The 13,722-nt window shown below is 33.8% G+C and overlaps 2 protein-coding genes across 4 annotated transcripts; one reads left to right on the forward strand and one right to left on the reverse strand.

Moving 5' to 3' along the window:
* The first annotated feature begins 1,012 nt into the window (after window positions 1-1,012).
* Window positions 1,013-8,075, forward strand: LOC129318481 (plastid division protein CDP1, chloroplastic). 3 transcript variants are annotated; one of them, XM_054963283.1, is made up of 13 exons: window positions 1,015-1,570; window positions 2,288-2,401; window positions 2,536-2,673; window positions 2,784-2,888; window positions 2,983-3,105; window positions 4,182-4,550; window positions 5,261-5,356; window positions 5,670-5,783; window positions 6,054-6,119; window positions 6,204-6,980; window positions 7,288-7,478; window positions 7,633-7,694; window positions 7,978-8,075. In XM_054963283.1, the coding sequence occupies exons 1-13, from the start codon at window positions 1,295-1,297 to the stop codon at window positions 7,989-7,991; spliced, it is 2,445 nt and encodes an 814-aa protein (XP_054819258.1). In that variant the 5' UTR covers window positions 1,015-1,294; the 3' UTR covers window positions 7,992-8,075. The 3 variants fall into 3 exon arrangements, with proteins under 3 accessions (XP_054819268.1, XP_054819258.1, XP_054819249.1); XM_054963274.1 differs by having other exon boundaries at window positions 7,633-8,075; XM_054963293.1 differs by lacking the exons at window positions 7,633-7,694; window positions 7,978-8,075 and having other exon boundaries at window positions 1,013-1,570; window positions 7,279-7,415.
* A 1,878-nt stretch (window positions 8,076-9,953) lies between these two features.
* LOC129318495 (polyubiquitin) lies at window positions 9,954-12,158 on the reverse strand. Its single transcript, XM_054963305.1, has 2 exons — window positions 12,002-12,158; window positions 9,954-11,245 (listed from the first exon to the last, which is right to left on the reverse strand). Exon 2 carries the CDS (start codon window positions 11,243-11,245, stop codon window positions 10,100-10,102), a length of 1,146 nt encoding a protein of 381 aa, XP_054819280.1. The 5' UTR covers window positions 12,002-12,158; the 3' UTR covers window positions 9,954-10,099.
* Between the last annotated feature and the right edge of the window lie 1,564 nt (window positions 12,159-13,722).

The raw sequence follows: 13,722 nt of genomic DNA on the forward strand, positions 1-13,722 counted from the left end.
GAATTGAATGCAAAAGTTATCTTTATTTTATTTTTTCAGTTAATGAATATCTTAAACTTTAAACTACTACTGCGTATAGCATATTGAACCTTAAATTTTTAAAATATATAAAAAAATTTATCAACTTTTAAATTTCAAGTGCTTAAAACCTTGCTGTTGAGTTGATAAAAATTTTTAAAGATTAAGATGAATGTTATATCAGCATATAACTAGGTCCTACAATTACAAAAATAACAGCCATTTTTTTAACTTAATGGCGATAATTCAGACACTCAAAATTTAAAAGTTGAGATGATTTTTCACACATTTTAAAAGTTTAGAAACCATGATATTATTCACACAATAGTTTATAGTTTACGATGCTCATTAATCTTTGTTTTTCTTTTTTCAATATTCATTACATTTTAATACCATTTAACCATAAATAAAATCAAAATTGAAGAAATCAACAGATTTGACAAAAAATATTTTGTCTTTATTAGAAAATAATACTGGTAACATGTTCACTATCCCGTAAATAAATAATAATATAATACACATTAAAAAAATTACATGTTTTTTCAAGATTTAAGGAAAAAGCTTAACTCTTCTTTTTTTTTTCTCTCTCTCTCTATAAATCAAATAATTTTTATATAAAAAAAAGTTACAACTCAAACTTTTCAATATTAGCAACTTAGTCTTTGAAACATTAAAATAAAAAAAAAAACTTCCAAGAGTATTGTATTATAAAAATTATCGTCAATATTTTCTAAACTTTTAGTAGTTTTCTTGTCATAAACTTACATTTTGGACATAGTTAATATTTTCAGACATTTTAAATAGTTTCATTTTTAAGATCATTCATTAAATTTTGTATTGGCATATTTACATTTACAATATGAAGGAAATAGAAATAGTAATTATTTATGATATAATGTTGATTTTTGCTTTCAGCCATTTAAAAAAATATATTTTAGCAAACGGTTTTTTCTTTTTCAGTAGCCAACATAGAAAACGGTATCTAACTCCTTTGGAGTATAATCTGCAAAGAACAAACCCCGCTAATCAAATAGTTCTATGTAATCCCATGTAATAACTAATAATTCCCCTGGAGCTTCTTCACTAGATCGATCTCTGCCTTGATTATGTCGTTCTTCTCATCCACAGTCTACGCTAGCTTCTATGGTTGCTAAATCAGAAGTTCACAAAATTTCGCCAATGAAGCTTTTCTGGGAACCCCAATTAACGAAAAAGCGACACTCAAGCTGATCGCTACTAGTGCTACTTTAGGGTTTTGGTTCTGGGATGAGAGCTCATGGCTGTTGCTAATGCTGCACTGATTTCTCCCTCTTCGTATTGCATTTCTCGATTCAATTGTAATATCAGATGCCAAGAAGATCACAAGGTCTTTCTTTCGGGCTTCCCTGCAGAACCTGGCTCTGGGTTTTGCAGTTCCACTTTTTGTGTAGGGTCCCATGCGAAGAGGACTGATATCTCGAGTGGGAAGAGGAGAACGAATGCAGTTGATACTCGCATTGTTGATAATATTCAGACGAAATCCACGATTGAAATCCCAGTTTCCTGCTACCAGGTGATAAACCTCTTTCTGTTATTTGTGTTTACGGTTCTGTTTTCATGATGGACCCGTTTTCTTATAAAATTACGAAGTTAGCTCAGTCATATTTTGGAGCCCCTATTTGGTAATTCTGGTTTTCTTCATTCTTAACTTATTGCAAACAGAAGGCTTACCCGGTTTCTGTCTAACCAGTTTAAGACTTGTTACGCTCTAAGCAGTCGCAAACATGTTATTGCACCTTTGAAGTTTCGATTTCATGGTAATAGTAAATACTATGTAACGTTCTCATACTAGGATCGTATTCCCTCTTCCAATGCCATGTTCACCTGCGTGGAATCTTTCTTGGAAAGTTAGTTTCCGATTTTATTGGACACAGGACCTACAAAGATATCTTCGTTGAGTAAGAGAATATGACAATAGAATATACTTCTTCGCACATTGGCATCTCTTGACTTTTCATCTTGTTCCTAATTCCGCTGTTCAAATTGGATTTGCAGGCCCTGTAATGGTTATCTGCATTTATGGTAAAATTGATTGTGGGTTGGGTACAGGGGATGATTGGTTTCCATAGCTGTGTTGAGTTGTATGATTTCAAGTTTAAATTTGAAGTTTAAACGTTAAATTAAAGCATTTGTTAAATATTCAAATCTCCACCTTGTAATGCCCATTCATGCCAATCCTTTCTTCCTCTTCAGACGTTTCTTACTCGACTTGCTTCATATTATGTTGCAGCTAATTGGAGTTCCTGATAAAGCTGAGAAAGATGAAATTGTTAAGTCAGTTATGGCTTTGAAAAAATCAGAAATTGAAGAAGGTTACACCATGGATGTTGTTGTATCTCGCCAGGTAGATAAATAAATGTTAATTATATTTTGTGATCTTTTTCTTTTTTTTTTCTTTTGCACTATTTTAGTTTTAAATCTCATGTATGAAGTCATCTGTGTTGTTTTTCTTCTTACGCTATTATAATTGATTTGCAGGATCTTCTTATGGATGTTAGGGATAAGCTTCTTTTTGAACCAGAATATGCTGGAAATCTGAAAGAAAAGATCCCCCCTAAAGCTTCGCTACGTATTCCTTGGTCTTGGTTTCCCGGTGCTCTTTGCCTTCTTCAAGAGGTAGACATGACATATGTTCAAGTTTGTCCAGTTCTTAAATATGTTTCATGTGCACTAATTTTTCCATCTGAAGATTTTTGACTGCTAGTTTTTCTGTTATTTCAATACAGGTTGGAGAATCAAAGCTTGTGCTTGACATTGGACGTGTAAGTCTCCAACATCAAGAGGCCAAGCCATATGCACATGATTTGCTTCTTTCTATGGCTCTAGCTGAGGTAATCAATGTCAACAGGGAGGTTGGGAACTTGCTCTGGCATTTTATAGCCGTATTGTCATGCACACTTCCTAATCATATATGCTTTTTTGAAGTGTGCGATTGCAAAGATTGGCTTTGAGAAGAACAAAGTGTCTCAAGGTTTTGAAGCTCTTGCTCGTGCTCAGTGTCTTCTAAGAAGTAGACCATCTCTGGCAAAAATGACACTGCTATCACAGGTAAGACACTTCTTTATGTTAAATTTATTTGCTTAAATTTTTTAGCTGTTGATTTGTTGTTCTACATAAAGATTATATTACAAGACGAAGACTTGGCTTTAACCACCATGCCCAAGAAAAGATGAAAAAGAAATCAATCGTTGACTCTTCTGATGTAATTGTAAGACATCATGCTCTTGCTTCTGGAACTGTGGAACATTCATTGACTTCTAAAAGGATAATTTCCTTGGCAGAGAAATTGCATATTTACACTGAAGTTGGGTTATTTTGCTGAAAACTATTCAAGAAGAGAGTCTGATACCTGATGCTTTGGGCCACTTCCATGAATCCCTAATATATTATATATTCATCATTTTACTGTGCTTCTCAAATTTGTATGCTACTGTATTGCTGTTAATTATCTTTACCCTCATATCATTGTCAATCTTCTCTGCTATACTCTACTTGCTTCTATGTATAATGCGAACACTGATAGAATGTTCATTAATTTTATTTGAAGTTAATATATTTGTCGCAGAATTTTCTTTTTGTTATATGGATCTTCCATTTCTTGTCCACATTATGGGTTTAAAATATCATCAGGATTGTGAATAATAATATGTTCAGGGCTGTTTGGTGTTTTGTTCGGATAAAAGAGTGTGATTTGAATATCCATCCATCGCCATAAAAAATTTCAAAGCTAGAAATAAGAAATTATGATGTCAATGTTAATCACCATTATGAATTAATCAGTGGAAAGTTGCAAATTATTAAATAATTATTACCTTATTTTCTTATCCTAGAAGATTTAATATGTAACACTAAATTATTTAGTTATCTTAATTGTTAATTGTTAAATAAAATATAATTAGAACATAAATTGATATGTACTAATGTGCTTGCGAACCATTCATTAGTTAGATGTTTATACTTCATATTAATATTTGAAGTTAATTCATTATGTATATGATTTTGAGCATAAAATCAATACAAATCTATGAGTAATTATTATGAACATTTAATCACATCACCTCTCATTGCTAGTAAAGGTCTCCGTTGTCTTTACCTCTTTAAACCCTTCTGTGCTTAATCTCTAGATTGAACAATCTCTTGAGGAGCTCGCACCTGCTTGCACCCTGGAACTGCTGGGCATGCCACAAACCCCTGAAAATGCTCACCGCAGACAAGGAGCAATTGCAGCTTTGCGTGAATTGCTTAGACAGGGTCTTGATGTTGAAACTTCGTGTCAAGTTCAGGATTGGCCTTCATTCCTAAACCAAGCCTTCAGCAGGTTGCTGGCTATGGAGATGGTTGATCTTCTTCCCTGGCATAACTTAGCTGCAACAAGGAAGAATAAGAAGACACTTGAATCACAGAACCAGAGGGTTGTAATTGATTCAAACTGTTTCTATAGGGCTTTTATAGCTCATGTGGCACTCGGATTTTCTAGCAAGCAAAAGGATTTGGTAATATGCATTTCTGAAACTTCATGTTTCTTCAGATATCTTTCTCTTCCCCTTTTACTCCATCCTAGCATGGATACATTTGTTAGTAATCTCCCGGGTGAATTACAGTTTACCCCTTGTAACTTGGCCAAAAATCAGTATGCTCTCTATTGTTTAAAGTGTGCCATTCAGCGCCTTATGATTTGTTCAATTGCCACTTAACCACCCTGTAGTATTTTTAATTCAAGTTTTAACTAAAGTAATCATGTGATTGTAAACTAATGAACTACTTCATTGTTAAATGTCTTCTTCACTTTTATCTAGGACATTTTTATTGTGTTGGGGATATTGCTGGGATTCAGTGGACAAATTTGTTTTCAAAATATCATCCTTATATATTATCAACCTTAAAAGACTGTAAAACTATTTAAGGTGTAAGTGAAGCATACTTCCAACAATGAAACGTAATTTTTCACCATTCATGTGATCATTTCTTCAAATATTAAGATTGAAAATACCATGGTGGTTAATTGTTAAAAACCACAAGGGAGTTGAATGAGACACTTTACACCGCAAGGGAACAAATTGATTTCCCAAACCTTATGGGATAAAGTAATTTACCCCCTTTTTTTACAATTTCTATTATATGTATGTGATTATTTTGCATTCTTTTTACCCTCCCGTTTTCTTAGTTTTGGTGTAAATTAATTATTTATAATATTTTCATGCAGATTAATGAAGCAAAAAATATATGTGAATGTTTAACAGCTTCTGAAGGCATTGATTTGAAATTTGAAGAAGCTTTTTGCCTCTTCCTTCTTGGTCAGGTAATTTTTTCTGAGGAAGAGGAGTTGGATGAGTCTGGTTCTTAGTGGTTGGTTTCTTTCTGGACTTTGTTGTTATCTTTATTGTCTTGTTGCTCTGTTGAAACATTAGGTCTATTGAAATATAATGTTGTTTCTGTTGGCAAAGAAAAAAGGTGTACTGTGTCTTGTTAATTCTAATGATAAGCAGCCCTTCTCTTTTCGTAATTGAACACTTTGAATCTTACTTCCAGCACAGATTACTTTTATCTTTAATTTCACGTTCTCCCTAAATATCTGCAGCACAAAAGTTTAATAACGTTCTTTTAATCTCTAGGGAACAGAAGCTGAGGCGGTTAAACAACTTAAGCAGCTAGAGCTGAACTCAAATTCTAATAATTCAGTCTCGAGGAAGGCTATAGTAGATGTGTCTGCCACTAATCTATCATTGGTATCTCTCTCCCCTTTTGTCTCTCTCTCTGTGTGGGGTCTAGCCTCAATCGAGGATATATTTGATGCTGTATGGATGTTTGATGCATGAAACTCCTAATCATAGTTGATTTACACTTGCATTCGGATTGTTCAATTGTTTTTATTTCACTAGGAAAGATATAACGGTGAGCTATATGCTTCAAGACCTTTACTCCATTTCTTACCTTTTAGTGATAAACTTTTAGTTTTTCGTATTTCTAATCTGACACTGCACGCTGAATTTGACCAGGAAATGTGGCTGAAGGGTTATGTGCTTGCTTCATTTCCAGATACTCAAGACTGTTCTCCATCACTGGTGAGATCACACATCACAGGCAACAGAAAACGTAGTAGCTTTGGTTCTGACAAGACTCCTCATGGATGATGTATATCTCTGCAGGTCAATTTCTTTAATGCTGAAAAGAGAACTTCTGGAAGCAAGAGAAATAAAGAAGGTCCAGAAACCTTGCCTACAATAGGTCATAGACCTCTCTCCGCCTCTGTAGCTTTAGAACGCAGAGACTTCGAAGAACCTCATTCATATACAAACTCCTCTTCTCATCTAGGGTTTGCTGTTAAGCAGCTGACTCCTACTGATTTGCAGAGTTCACTGCTGTCTGGCAAAAAGGACAATGGAAGCAACCTCAGCGAGGCACCTGCCCAGTTGAAAAGGAACCTTGGCAATCATCGCAATGGGTTTTGGGATAGTTACTCTACTCATGCATCACACATATTTGGAAAAATAACATATGTTACAGTTCTAGGTTGCATCGTATTTGCTTCCTTCAAGGTATTAGGAGTGAACTCAAGCAAGGAAAGAGCTAGTTCTCGTTGGGCTTCCACTAGAGCCAGTGGTAACATTGTGTGGACTGCAGATTCTTCTGTAGACCACAATGTAGGTTCTGCTTGTGTCAAGGAAAGTAAATTTACTGACGGACTAAAGAGACTTCTAGCAATGATAAGGTTTATGCATCTGTCGGATGGTGAAAATCAACGTGATTTATGGCCAGCTTCTACCTCACCAACCCCCCATTTTAATATGCACAAGAGGCCAATGCCTGTCGAAGAAGCAGAAGCGCTAATTAAGCAATGGCAAACTATCAAAGCTGAAGCTTTGGGACCTAGCCATCTAGTACATAGTCTAACTCAAGTTCTTGATGAATCCATGCTTGCTCAGGTAATTCATGTTGTGCTTTTGACTGTGAAGTTGATTGATGCTACCTTTCATATTCAGCATTATTGAATGTGTTATTATTTAATGATTAGGCCCTCCTTGTTACGATCAACTTTGTTGTTACATTTTTGTGGTATTCATTATCCATCTGATTTCTTGTTTGTCTGTAACGGATGACATGCCTAATGTGTAAAATGCTTGGAAATACTTAAAATTTCTGTTTCATTTAGTAGAGGGCTGAGATACAGATGAATGAAAGGAAGGGCGAAGAAAATTGATTGTTGATACTAATTTTTGCTAGCTTTGACAGTGGCAAGCTTTGGCTGATACAGCAAGAGAAAGATCTTGTTATTGGAGGATTATATTGCTTAAAGTGTCTGTCCTGCGAGCTGACATTTTATCAGATTGGAATGGAGCAGAAGTGGCTACGATTGAAAGCCTCTTAGAAGAAGCGGCCGAGCTTGTTGATGCTTCTCAGGAAGATAACCCTAACTACTATAGGTAAGATGAAAGAGCATCATACCATACCCAGATAAACATTAATCTTGAACACCAAGTCTGTGGCTGGACGTTTCTTATTATGTCTTGAATTTTTGTGCCTCTAATTGGATTTTGCCCTTCTGTTTCTTTTTGTCGCCGTTTTTCTTGATTGCAGCACCTACCTAGTTAAGTATGTGCTGAAGAGACAAGATGATGGAACATGGAAATTCTGTGAAGGTGCTATAGAAGTGCCCTAATATCTAGGCCTATTCCTATGACACGCCAGATAGTTGATGTTTTTTCTAACGTGGTTCTTTTCCAAATTGTCACTTATAGAGTCTTCAACAAAATTCGAAGTTGATCCAATCTTAGTCAGATGATAATATCTTCATTTTTCTCCTCTGTATATCATGTAGAAAACTGATTCACTCGCTCTTTTTTTCCCATAACGTCCATTGTAAAGGGCTGATTGATATCTGCATAGGTTTAACGAGTCATTTTCTACTCATTTTTTCTGCAGTGTTAACAAAGTAATGACAAACAAGTTATTGGATTGAAGTTTTGTGCTTCCGGGTGTTCGGCATATTGTCTGCTTTAAAGTGATTCTTTTTTCCTCTCTCTCTCTCTCTGTTTTTTTTTTTTTTATGGCCAGCCTGGTTTATAGTGATCTCCATCTTCAGCATTTTGATTCTAGGCAATAGCTAAGATGTCAAACGTTGGTCTGATTCTAGGCAGATAATTCTGAGAAATGTAAGAAATATCCATAAAAAATCATTTACCCCAGCAAGTTTGAACCGAAATCTGTCATATGCTCATACTTCATCGTTGTTTCGTGAACTCATTTATCGTTCTAAAGTTATAATAATAGATTATATTTATTATTGTCCAATTCCCCTTTAGAAGACGGGGCGCTTGAATGTAGTTGCTGGCTTTATTGCCACCAGCTTCACCTGTAACTGACACTGACGGAACATCGAAGCTCTCATTTAGGCTACCCGTTTGGCATTTAACCGTTCCCATCTGTTTATGTTTCCCTTGTTTTGCTGTGCTTTTATAATAATTAAAATAAAATGCCTTTTTATCAATTTTTTTAAAATGAAAAAACATAATTTTTAATGTTTGTATTTTGCTGGCTTTTAAGTTTTTATAATTTTTTTCAATATTTTAAATTTTTAAATTTTTATTTTTTATTATTTTGAATTCCTTTAAGATTTTTATACTTCATTTATAAAGGAACTGAACGTAATAAAAAAAAATACATAAAGACTTAAAATATCAAAAAGAAATATAAAAATTAAAAACAAAACAAAAACAAATATATAAAAAACTTAAAATATCAAAAAAAAATAAAAATAAAAAACAAAATGTGAACGAAATACAAAAACTAGGGGTGTTCACAAGACGGGACCAGGACACCCCCGTCCCGAAAAAAAAATCGAGATTGAATTTTGATCCTATGTTCCATCCAGTCCCAAAAGTTGTCCCATCCCGTTAAGAGTCGGGATGGGACCGGGACAAGATCAAGACGTCCCGCCGTCCCGATAAATGAAATAATATTAAAAAAAAATCTGAATAATAATGTTCATTAAAATTTTAATTTATATAATTTATTAAGTTTAAAATCAAAATAACACAAGTACATAAATAACAATAATTTAAAATTAATTATTGAATTATATTAATCACAATTACATATTATAATAAAAAATACAAGTGATCTTTATGCTATAAGATTAGCAACAATAGGCAAGTCAAACACAACATCAAATAATTATTCTTCTATTTTAGTAAAGATGTACTAAGTTAATTACTCTTCTAAAAATAAGTAAAAAATATGTTATAAATAAAAGTTATTAAATAAATAAATATAAAAATAAATTATATTAATATAATATATTATAAAAAAATATCGCCATGTTTACTCCATACTATTAAAATTATCAATATAAAAAAACTTTAATTTTAAATAAAAATTGTAAGTATTAAAATTATAATTGATATAATTAATATAAATATAAATTATATTAATATAATTAATATATTTAAAATAAAAAATAATATATATAACATTCAAGATGGGACGGGACGTCCCGATGATAATCCCGTATCCCGTCTCGAACTCCTTTCCTGTCCCGTTCCAATTATTTTCAGACTGAAACAAGACCCGTTTTAATATGATCGAAACAATACCAAATCAATCAAGACGGTCCATATTGAACACCCCTAACAAAAACCAAAAGCTACATTTTTTCCCCTTTAAATGAAAACAATCACGATCAATCTCGATTTCATTCTGTGTTGTGATTTGCGAACCATTATTGCAGAAGCGAATGCATCAAGGTAGCAGCACTAAGCCAGGGACTCATAATATAAATAAGATTTCACAACTAGAAATATAATCACGGATGCCAATAATAGCATACCATGCCCAATGCAGATTTCAGCGATTACGACAAAGATGTTTCTTGCAATAATAACGCAATAACGCAATAGACATCCCAAGAACAAACAGAACGCATAAAACGCTCATGAAGCTTTTATTCTTTCCTACCGAAATTGTTCACATGAACATTAACAGGACCAAACAGCACACAGTAGTAGTACGTAGATTAACATCAAAAAGGAATTGGAAATGCCAAACTCTAAAAGCCACCGCGGAGACGCAGAACAAGGTGAAGGGTAGACTCCTTTTGAATATTATAATCAGCCAGAGTCCTGCCGTCCTCCAGCTGCTTTCCTGCAAATATCAGCCTCTGCTGATCGGGTGGGATCCCTTCTTTGTCCTGGATTTTAGCCTTCACATTGTCGATAGTGTCTGAACTCTCAACTTCCAGAGTGATTGTTTTACCGGTGAGGGTCTTCACAAAGATTTGCATTCCACCACGGAGACGCAGCACCAGGTGAAGAGTGGATTCTTTCTGAATATTGTAATCCGCCAGTGTCCTTCCATCCTCCAACTGTTTCCCAGCAAATATCAATCTTTGCTGATCAGGTGGGATTCCCTCTTTGTCTTGAATCTTTGCCTTTACATTGTCAATAGTGTCGGAGCTCTCGACTTCCAAGGTGATGGTTTTACCTGTGAGGGTTTTTACAAAGATCTGCATCCCACCACGGAGACGCAACACAAGGTGAAGAGTAGATTCCTTCTGAATGTTGTAATCTGCCAATGTCCTTCCATCCTCCAACTGTTTTCCGGCAAATATCAACCTTTGCTGATCAGGCGGGATTCCCTCTTTGTCTTGAATCTTAGTCTTAACATTGTCAATAGTGTCTGAGCTCTCAACTTCCAAAGTGATAGTTTTACCAGTGAGGGTCTTCACAAAGATTTGCATCCCACCACGGAGTCTCAACACCAGGTGAAGCGTAGACTCCTTCTGAATATTATAGTCAGCAAGGGTTCGGCCATCTTCAAGCTGCTTACCAGCAAAAATAAGCCTTTGTTGGTCCGGAGGAATGCCTTCCTTGTCCTGAATCTTGGCCTTGACATTGTCAATGGTGTCTGAACTCTCAACCTCAAGGGTAATGGTCTTTCCTGTAAGGGTTTTTACAAAAATTTGCATACCCCCACGAAGCCGAAGAACAAGGTGGAGTGTAGACTCCTTCTGGATATTATAGTCAGCTAAAGTTCGCCCATCCTCAAGCTGCTTTCCAGCGAATATGAGACGCTGCTGATCAGGCGGGATTCCTTCTTTGTCTTGGATCTTTGTCTTCACATTATCTATGGTATCGGAACTTTCAACTTCAAGGGTGATGGTCTTGCCTGTGAGGGTTTTCACGAAGATTTGCATCTGACATAAAATGCAGCAAACAATCAACAAGATGATCTCAAAATCCCAATAAAACAAATATTATTATGAAAATCATAACGCTGATATAAGAATAAGAACTTTAGGGACAAAGCCAAACTCTACAGAATACTCAAGAGTTTTCTATTACCGAGACGTAAAATGAACACTGAACAAATTAAGAATCTGACAGAGCCATAAGTTTACAATTCAAATTCGATTAAAATAGGCAACCAATTTCAAGAACATATCAACTAGTACTTAAATCAATAATAGCTAAACACAGCTCTTTACGATACGAAATAGTTATTAACTTGAAGCAAATCATGATCGCAATTCGGTAACACAGAAACCACAACGAAGGAAAACAAAATCCAGAAACCCAGAAGTCAAAGAATTTCAGCGCGAACGTATAGCAACAAACCCTAATAACTCCGATCAACTTTGAATAATCCCAAACAGATAAAAACCAACAAGATAATGAAAGACGACAAAAGCCCTAAATCGACCTAGGGGCCTCGACGAAATCCTTGCTCAGAAGTAAATCCTATGATTTAAATTCACAATAAAACAACAAGCACAACAAATCAAATGAGGGAAACATAAAATATATCAGCGAATCCACGAAAGAAACACTATATACGTTGTTCAGCAACCAAGAAATCAAGAAATTACGAAAGAATGAAGGGATATCAAAACATAAAACTAAAACGGAAGGCCTTGAACAGAACAGGAAAAAGCCTAGGCTACACGTTGTACCTTGAAAGAGTATAGACGACCTGATTGCTTCACCAGTACGTTCGGATGAAAAAGTGATGGGAAAAGAGAATCGTGGTGCTTAATTTATAGAGCTAAAATACTTGGCTTCATCGACGGAGCACCCTCGTGCCCAGACACGTAATCAGAGAGTACGCGTGCTAGAATGTTCGAGAACGTACAGCACTTTGCCTTAGCCATTTGGCTTAATAAATATAAATGAAAATACAAATCTATAGTTTAACCCTGTTTTGTCATAGGTTTAAAAACCGGCGGTGCTTTAGCCATTTGGTTTAATAAATATATATAAAAAAATATTATCACTTATCACTATATTTAAATAATATTTTGTTATAGCTATAAAAAATCATATCGGACTGGGTCCAGTCTGAATAACTTTATCTAAGGTCTATTTGTATTTTAATTAGATATAATAGGTTATGAAAATAATTAATTAAGTGATAAATTTTAATTATAATTAATTATATTATAATGTAATATATTTGGATACTGTTTTTTTAAAATTAATTTTAATAGAATTGAAGATGTTTGAATAATTTAATCAAAATCAATTTTAACTATATAAATTATTATATAATTTAATTCTTAAATACTAAATATTAATTTTTTGAGGATACAAAATTTGAATTTTATTAAGGAAAAAAAAGAGAGAAGAGAAAGAAGAGAGTTTGTTTTTTATTTTATTAAATTTTGTGCTTTATTTGTATTTTTTACCTGGGCCTTTCTTTGTCATTTTCCCCAACGTTTTTGGCTAGCTTCTACTAGAACGCTCAGCTTCTCAACTTCAAAAAAAAATAAATTTTTTACCCAAAAATCTATTACCTCTTTTTTTGGATGTTTGAATAGTTTTGGTAAAAATTAATTTTTTGCCTCAAATAATCAATTAAAATGCTATCCAAACGGATACATAATCTTCCAGAATGTGAATCAGGACAAAAGTAATAACAATAAATAATAGTAATGTTTAAATTTTTAAAAATTATAAAAATAATTATCAAAATCAAATTATAAGAAGTCAAGAGCAGAGAAAGTAATGAATTTTTTTTTCATGCATTTTTTGTCGTTTTCTTAACTGCATGGTTTATTAATTAGGTTTTCAAGGATTTTATTCCATCCAAATGATTGATCTAGGAATATTTTTGGGGCCAAATTTTCTTCAGAAGAGCAAGATTTAACTACGAATTTTTTTATAATTAATTTTTAAAACATTACTTCGAACATTTACAAAGTGATAAATATTTGTGGGTGCCGACCTCTAGATCCGTCCGTTTAATATTTCTAATTCTGATCTCATTTGGGATGAAAGGATATAAATTCATTCTATAAAAAAAAAAAGGATATAATTTCATATTATTTAATTTGGAACTGATTTTTTTTTAAATGAAAATCAACCTTTCCGCATTGCGTGGGACAATCATTTATGCAGGGTCACCCTTTCTTAGGGGAAAATGACATCTAGAGGCCCATAAACCAAATTTGTCCTTTGAAAATTTTAATCTCAAAGCGGCTTTTGAGCATTCAAGGAATATTACTGAATTACTGATAATGTATATGAACTTACAATTTACTTATTTTTCTTAGCACATGCACTGATTTTCTCTCTTTCTATGTGTGTGTATATATATATATATAAGTTGATTAAACGTAATTAAATTATGACTTATATGCTTTATATGGTAAGTTACTCTATTCATGTTTCATTG

This window comes from Prosopis cineraria, unplaced genomic scaffold (assembly GCF_029017545.1).
Source record: "Prosopis cineraria cultivar Desert tree isolate PC_DT_omini unplaced genomic scaffold, ASM2901754v1 PC1, whole genome shotgun sequence".
NCBI lineage: Eukaryota > Viridiplantae > Streptophyta > Magnoliopsida > Fabales > Fabaceae > Prosopis > Prosopis cineraria.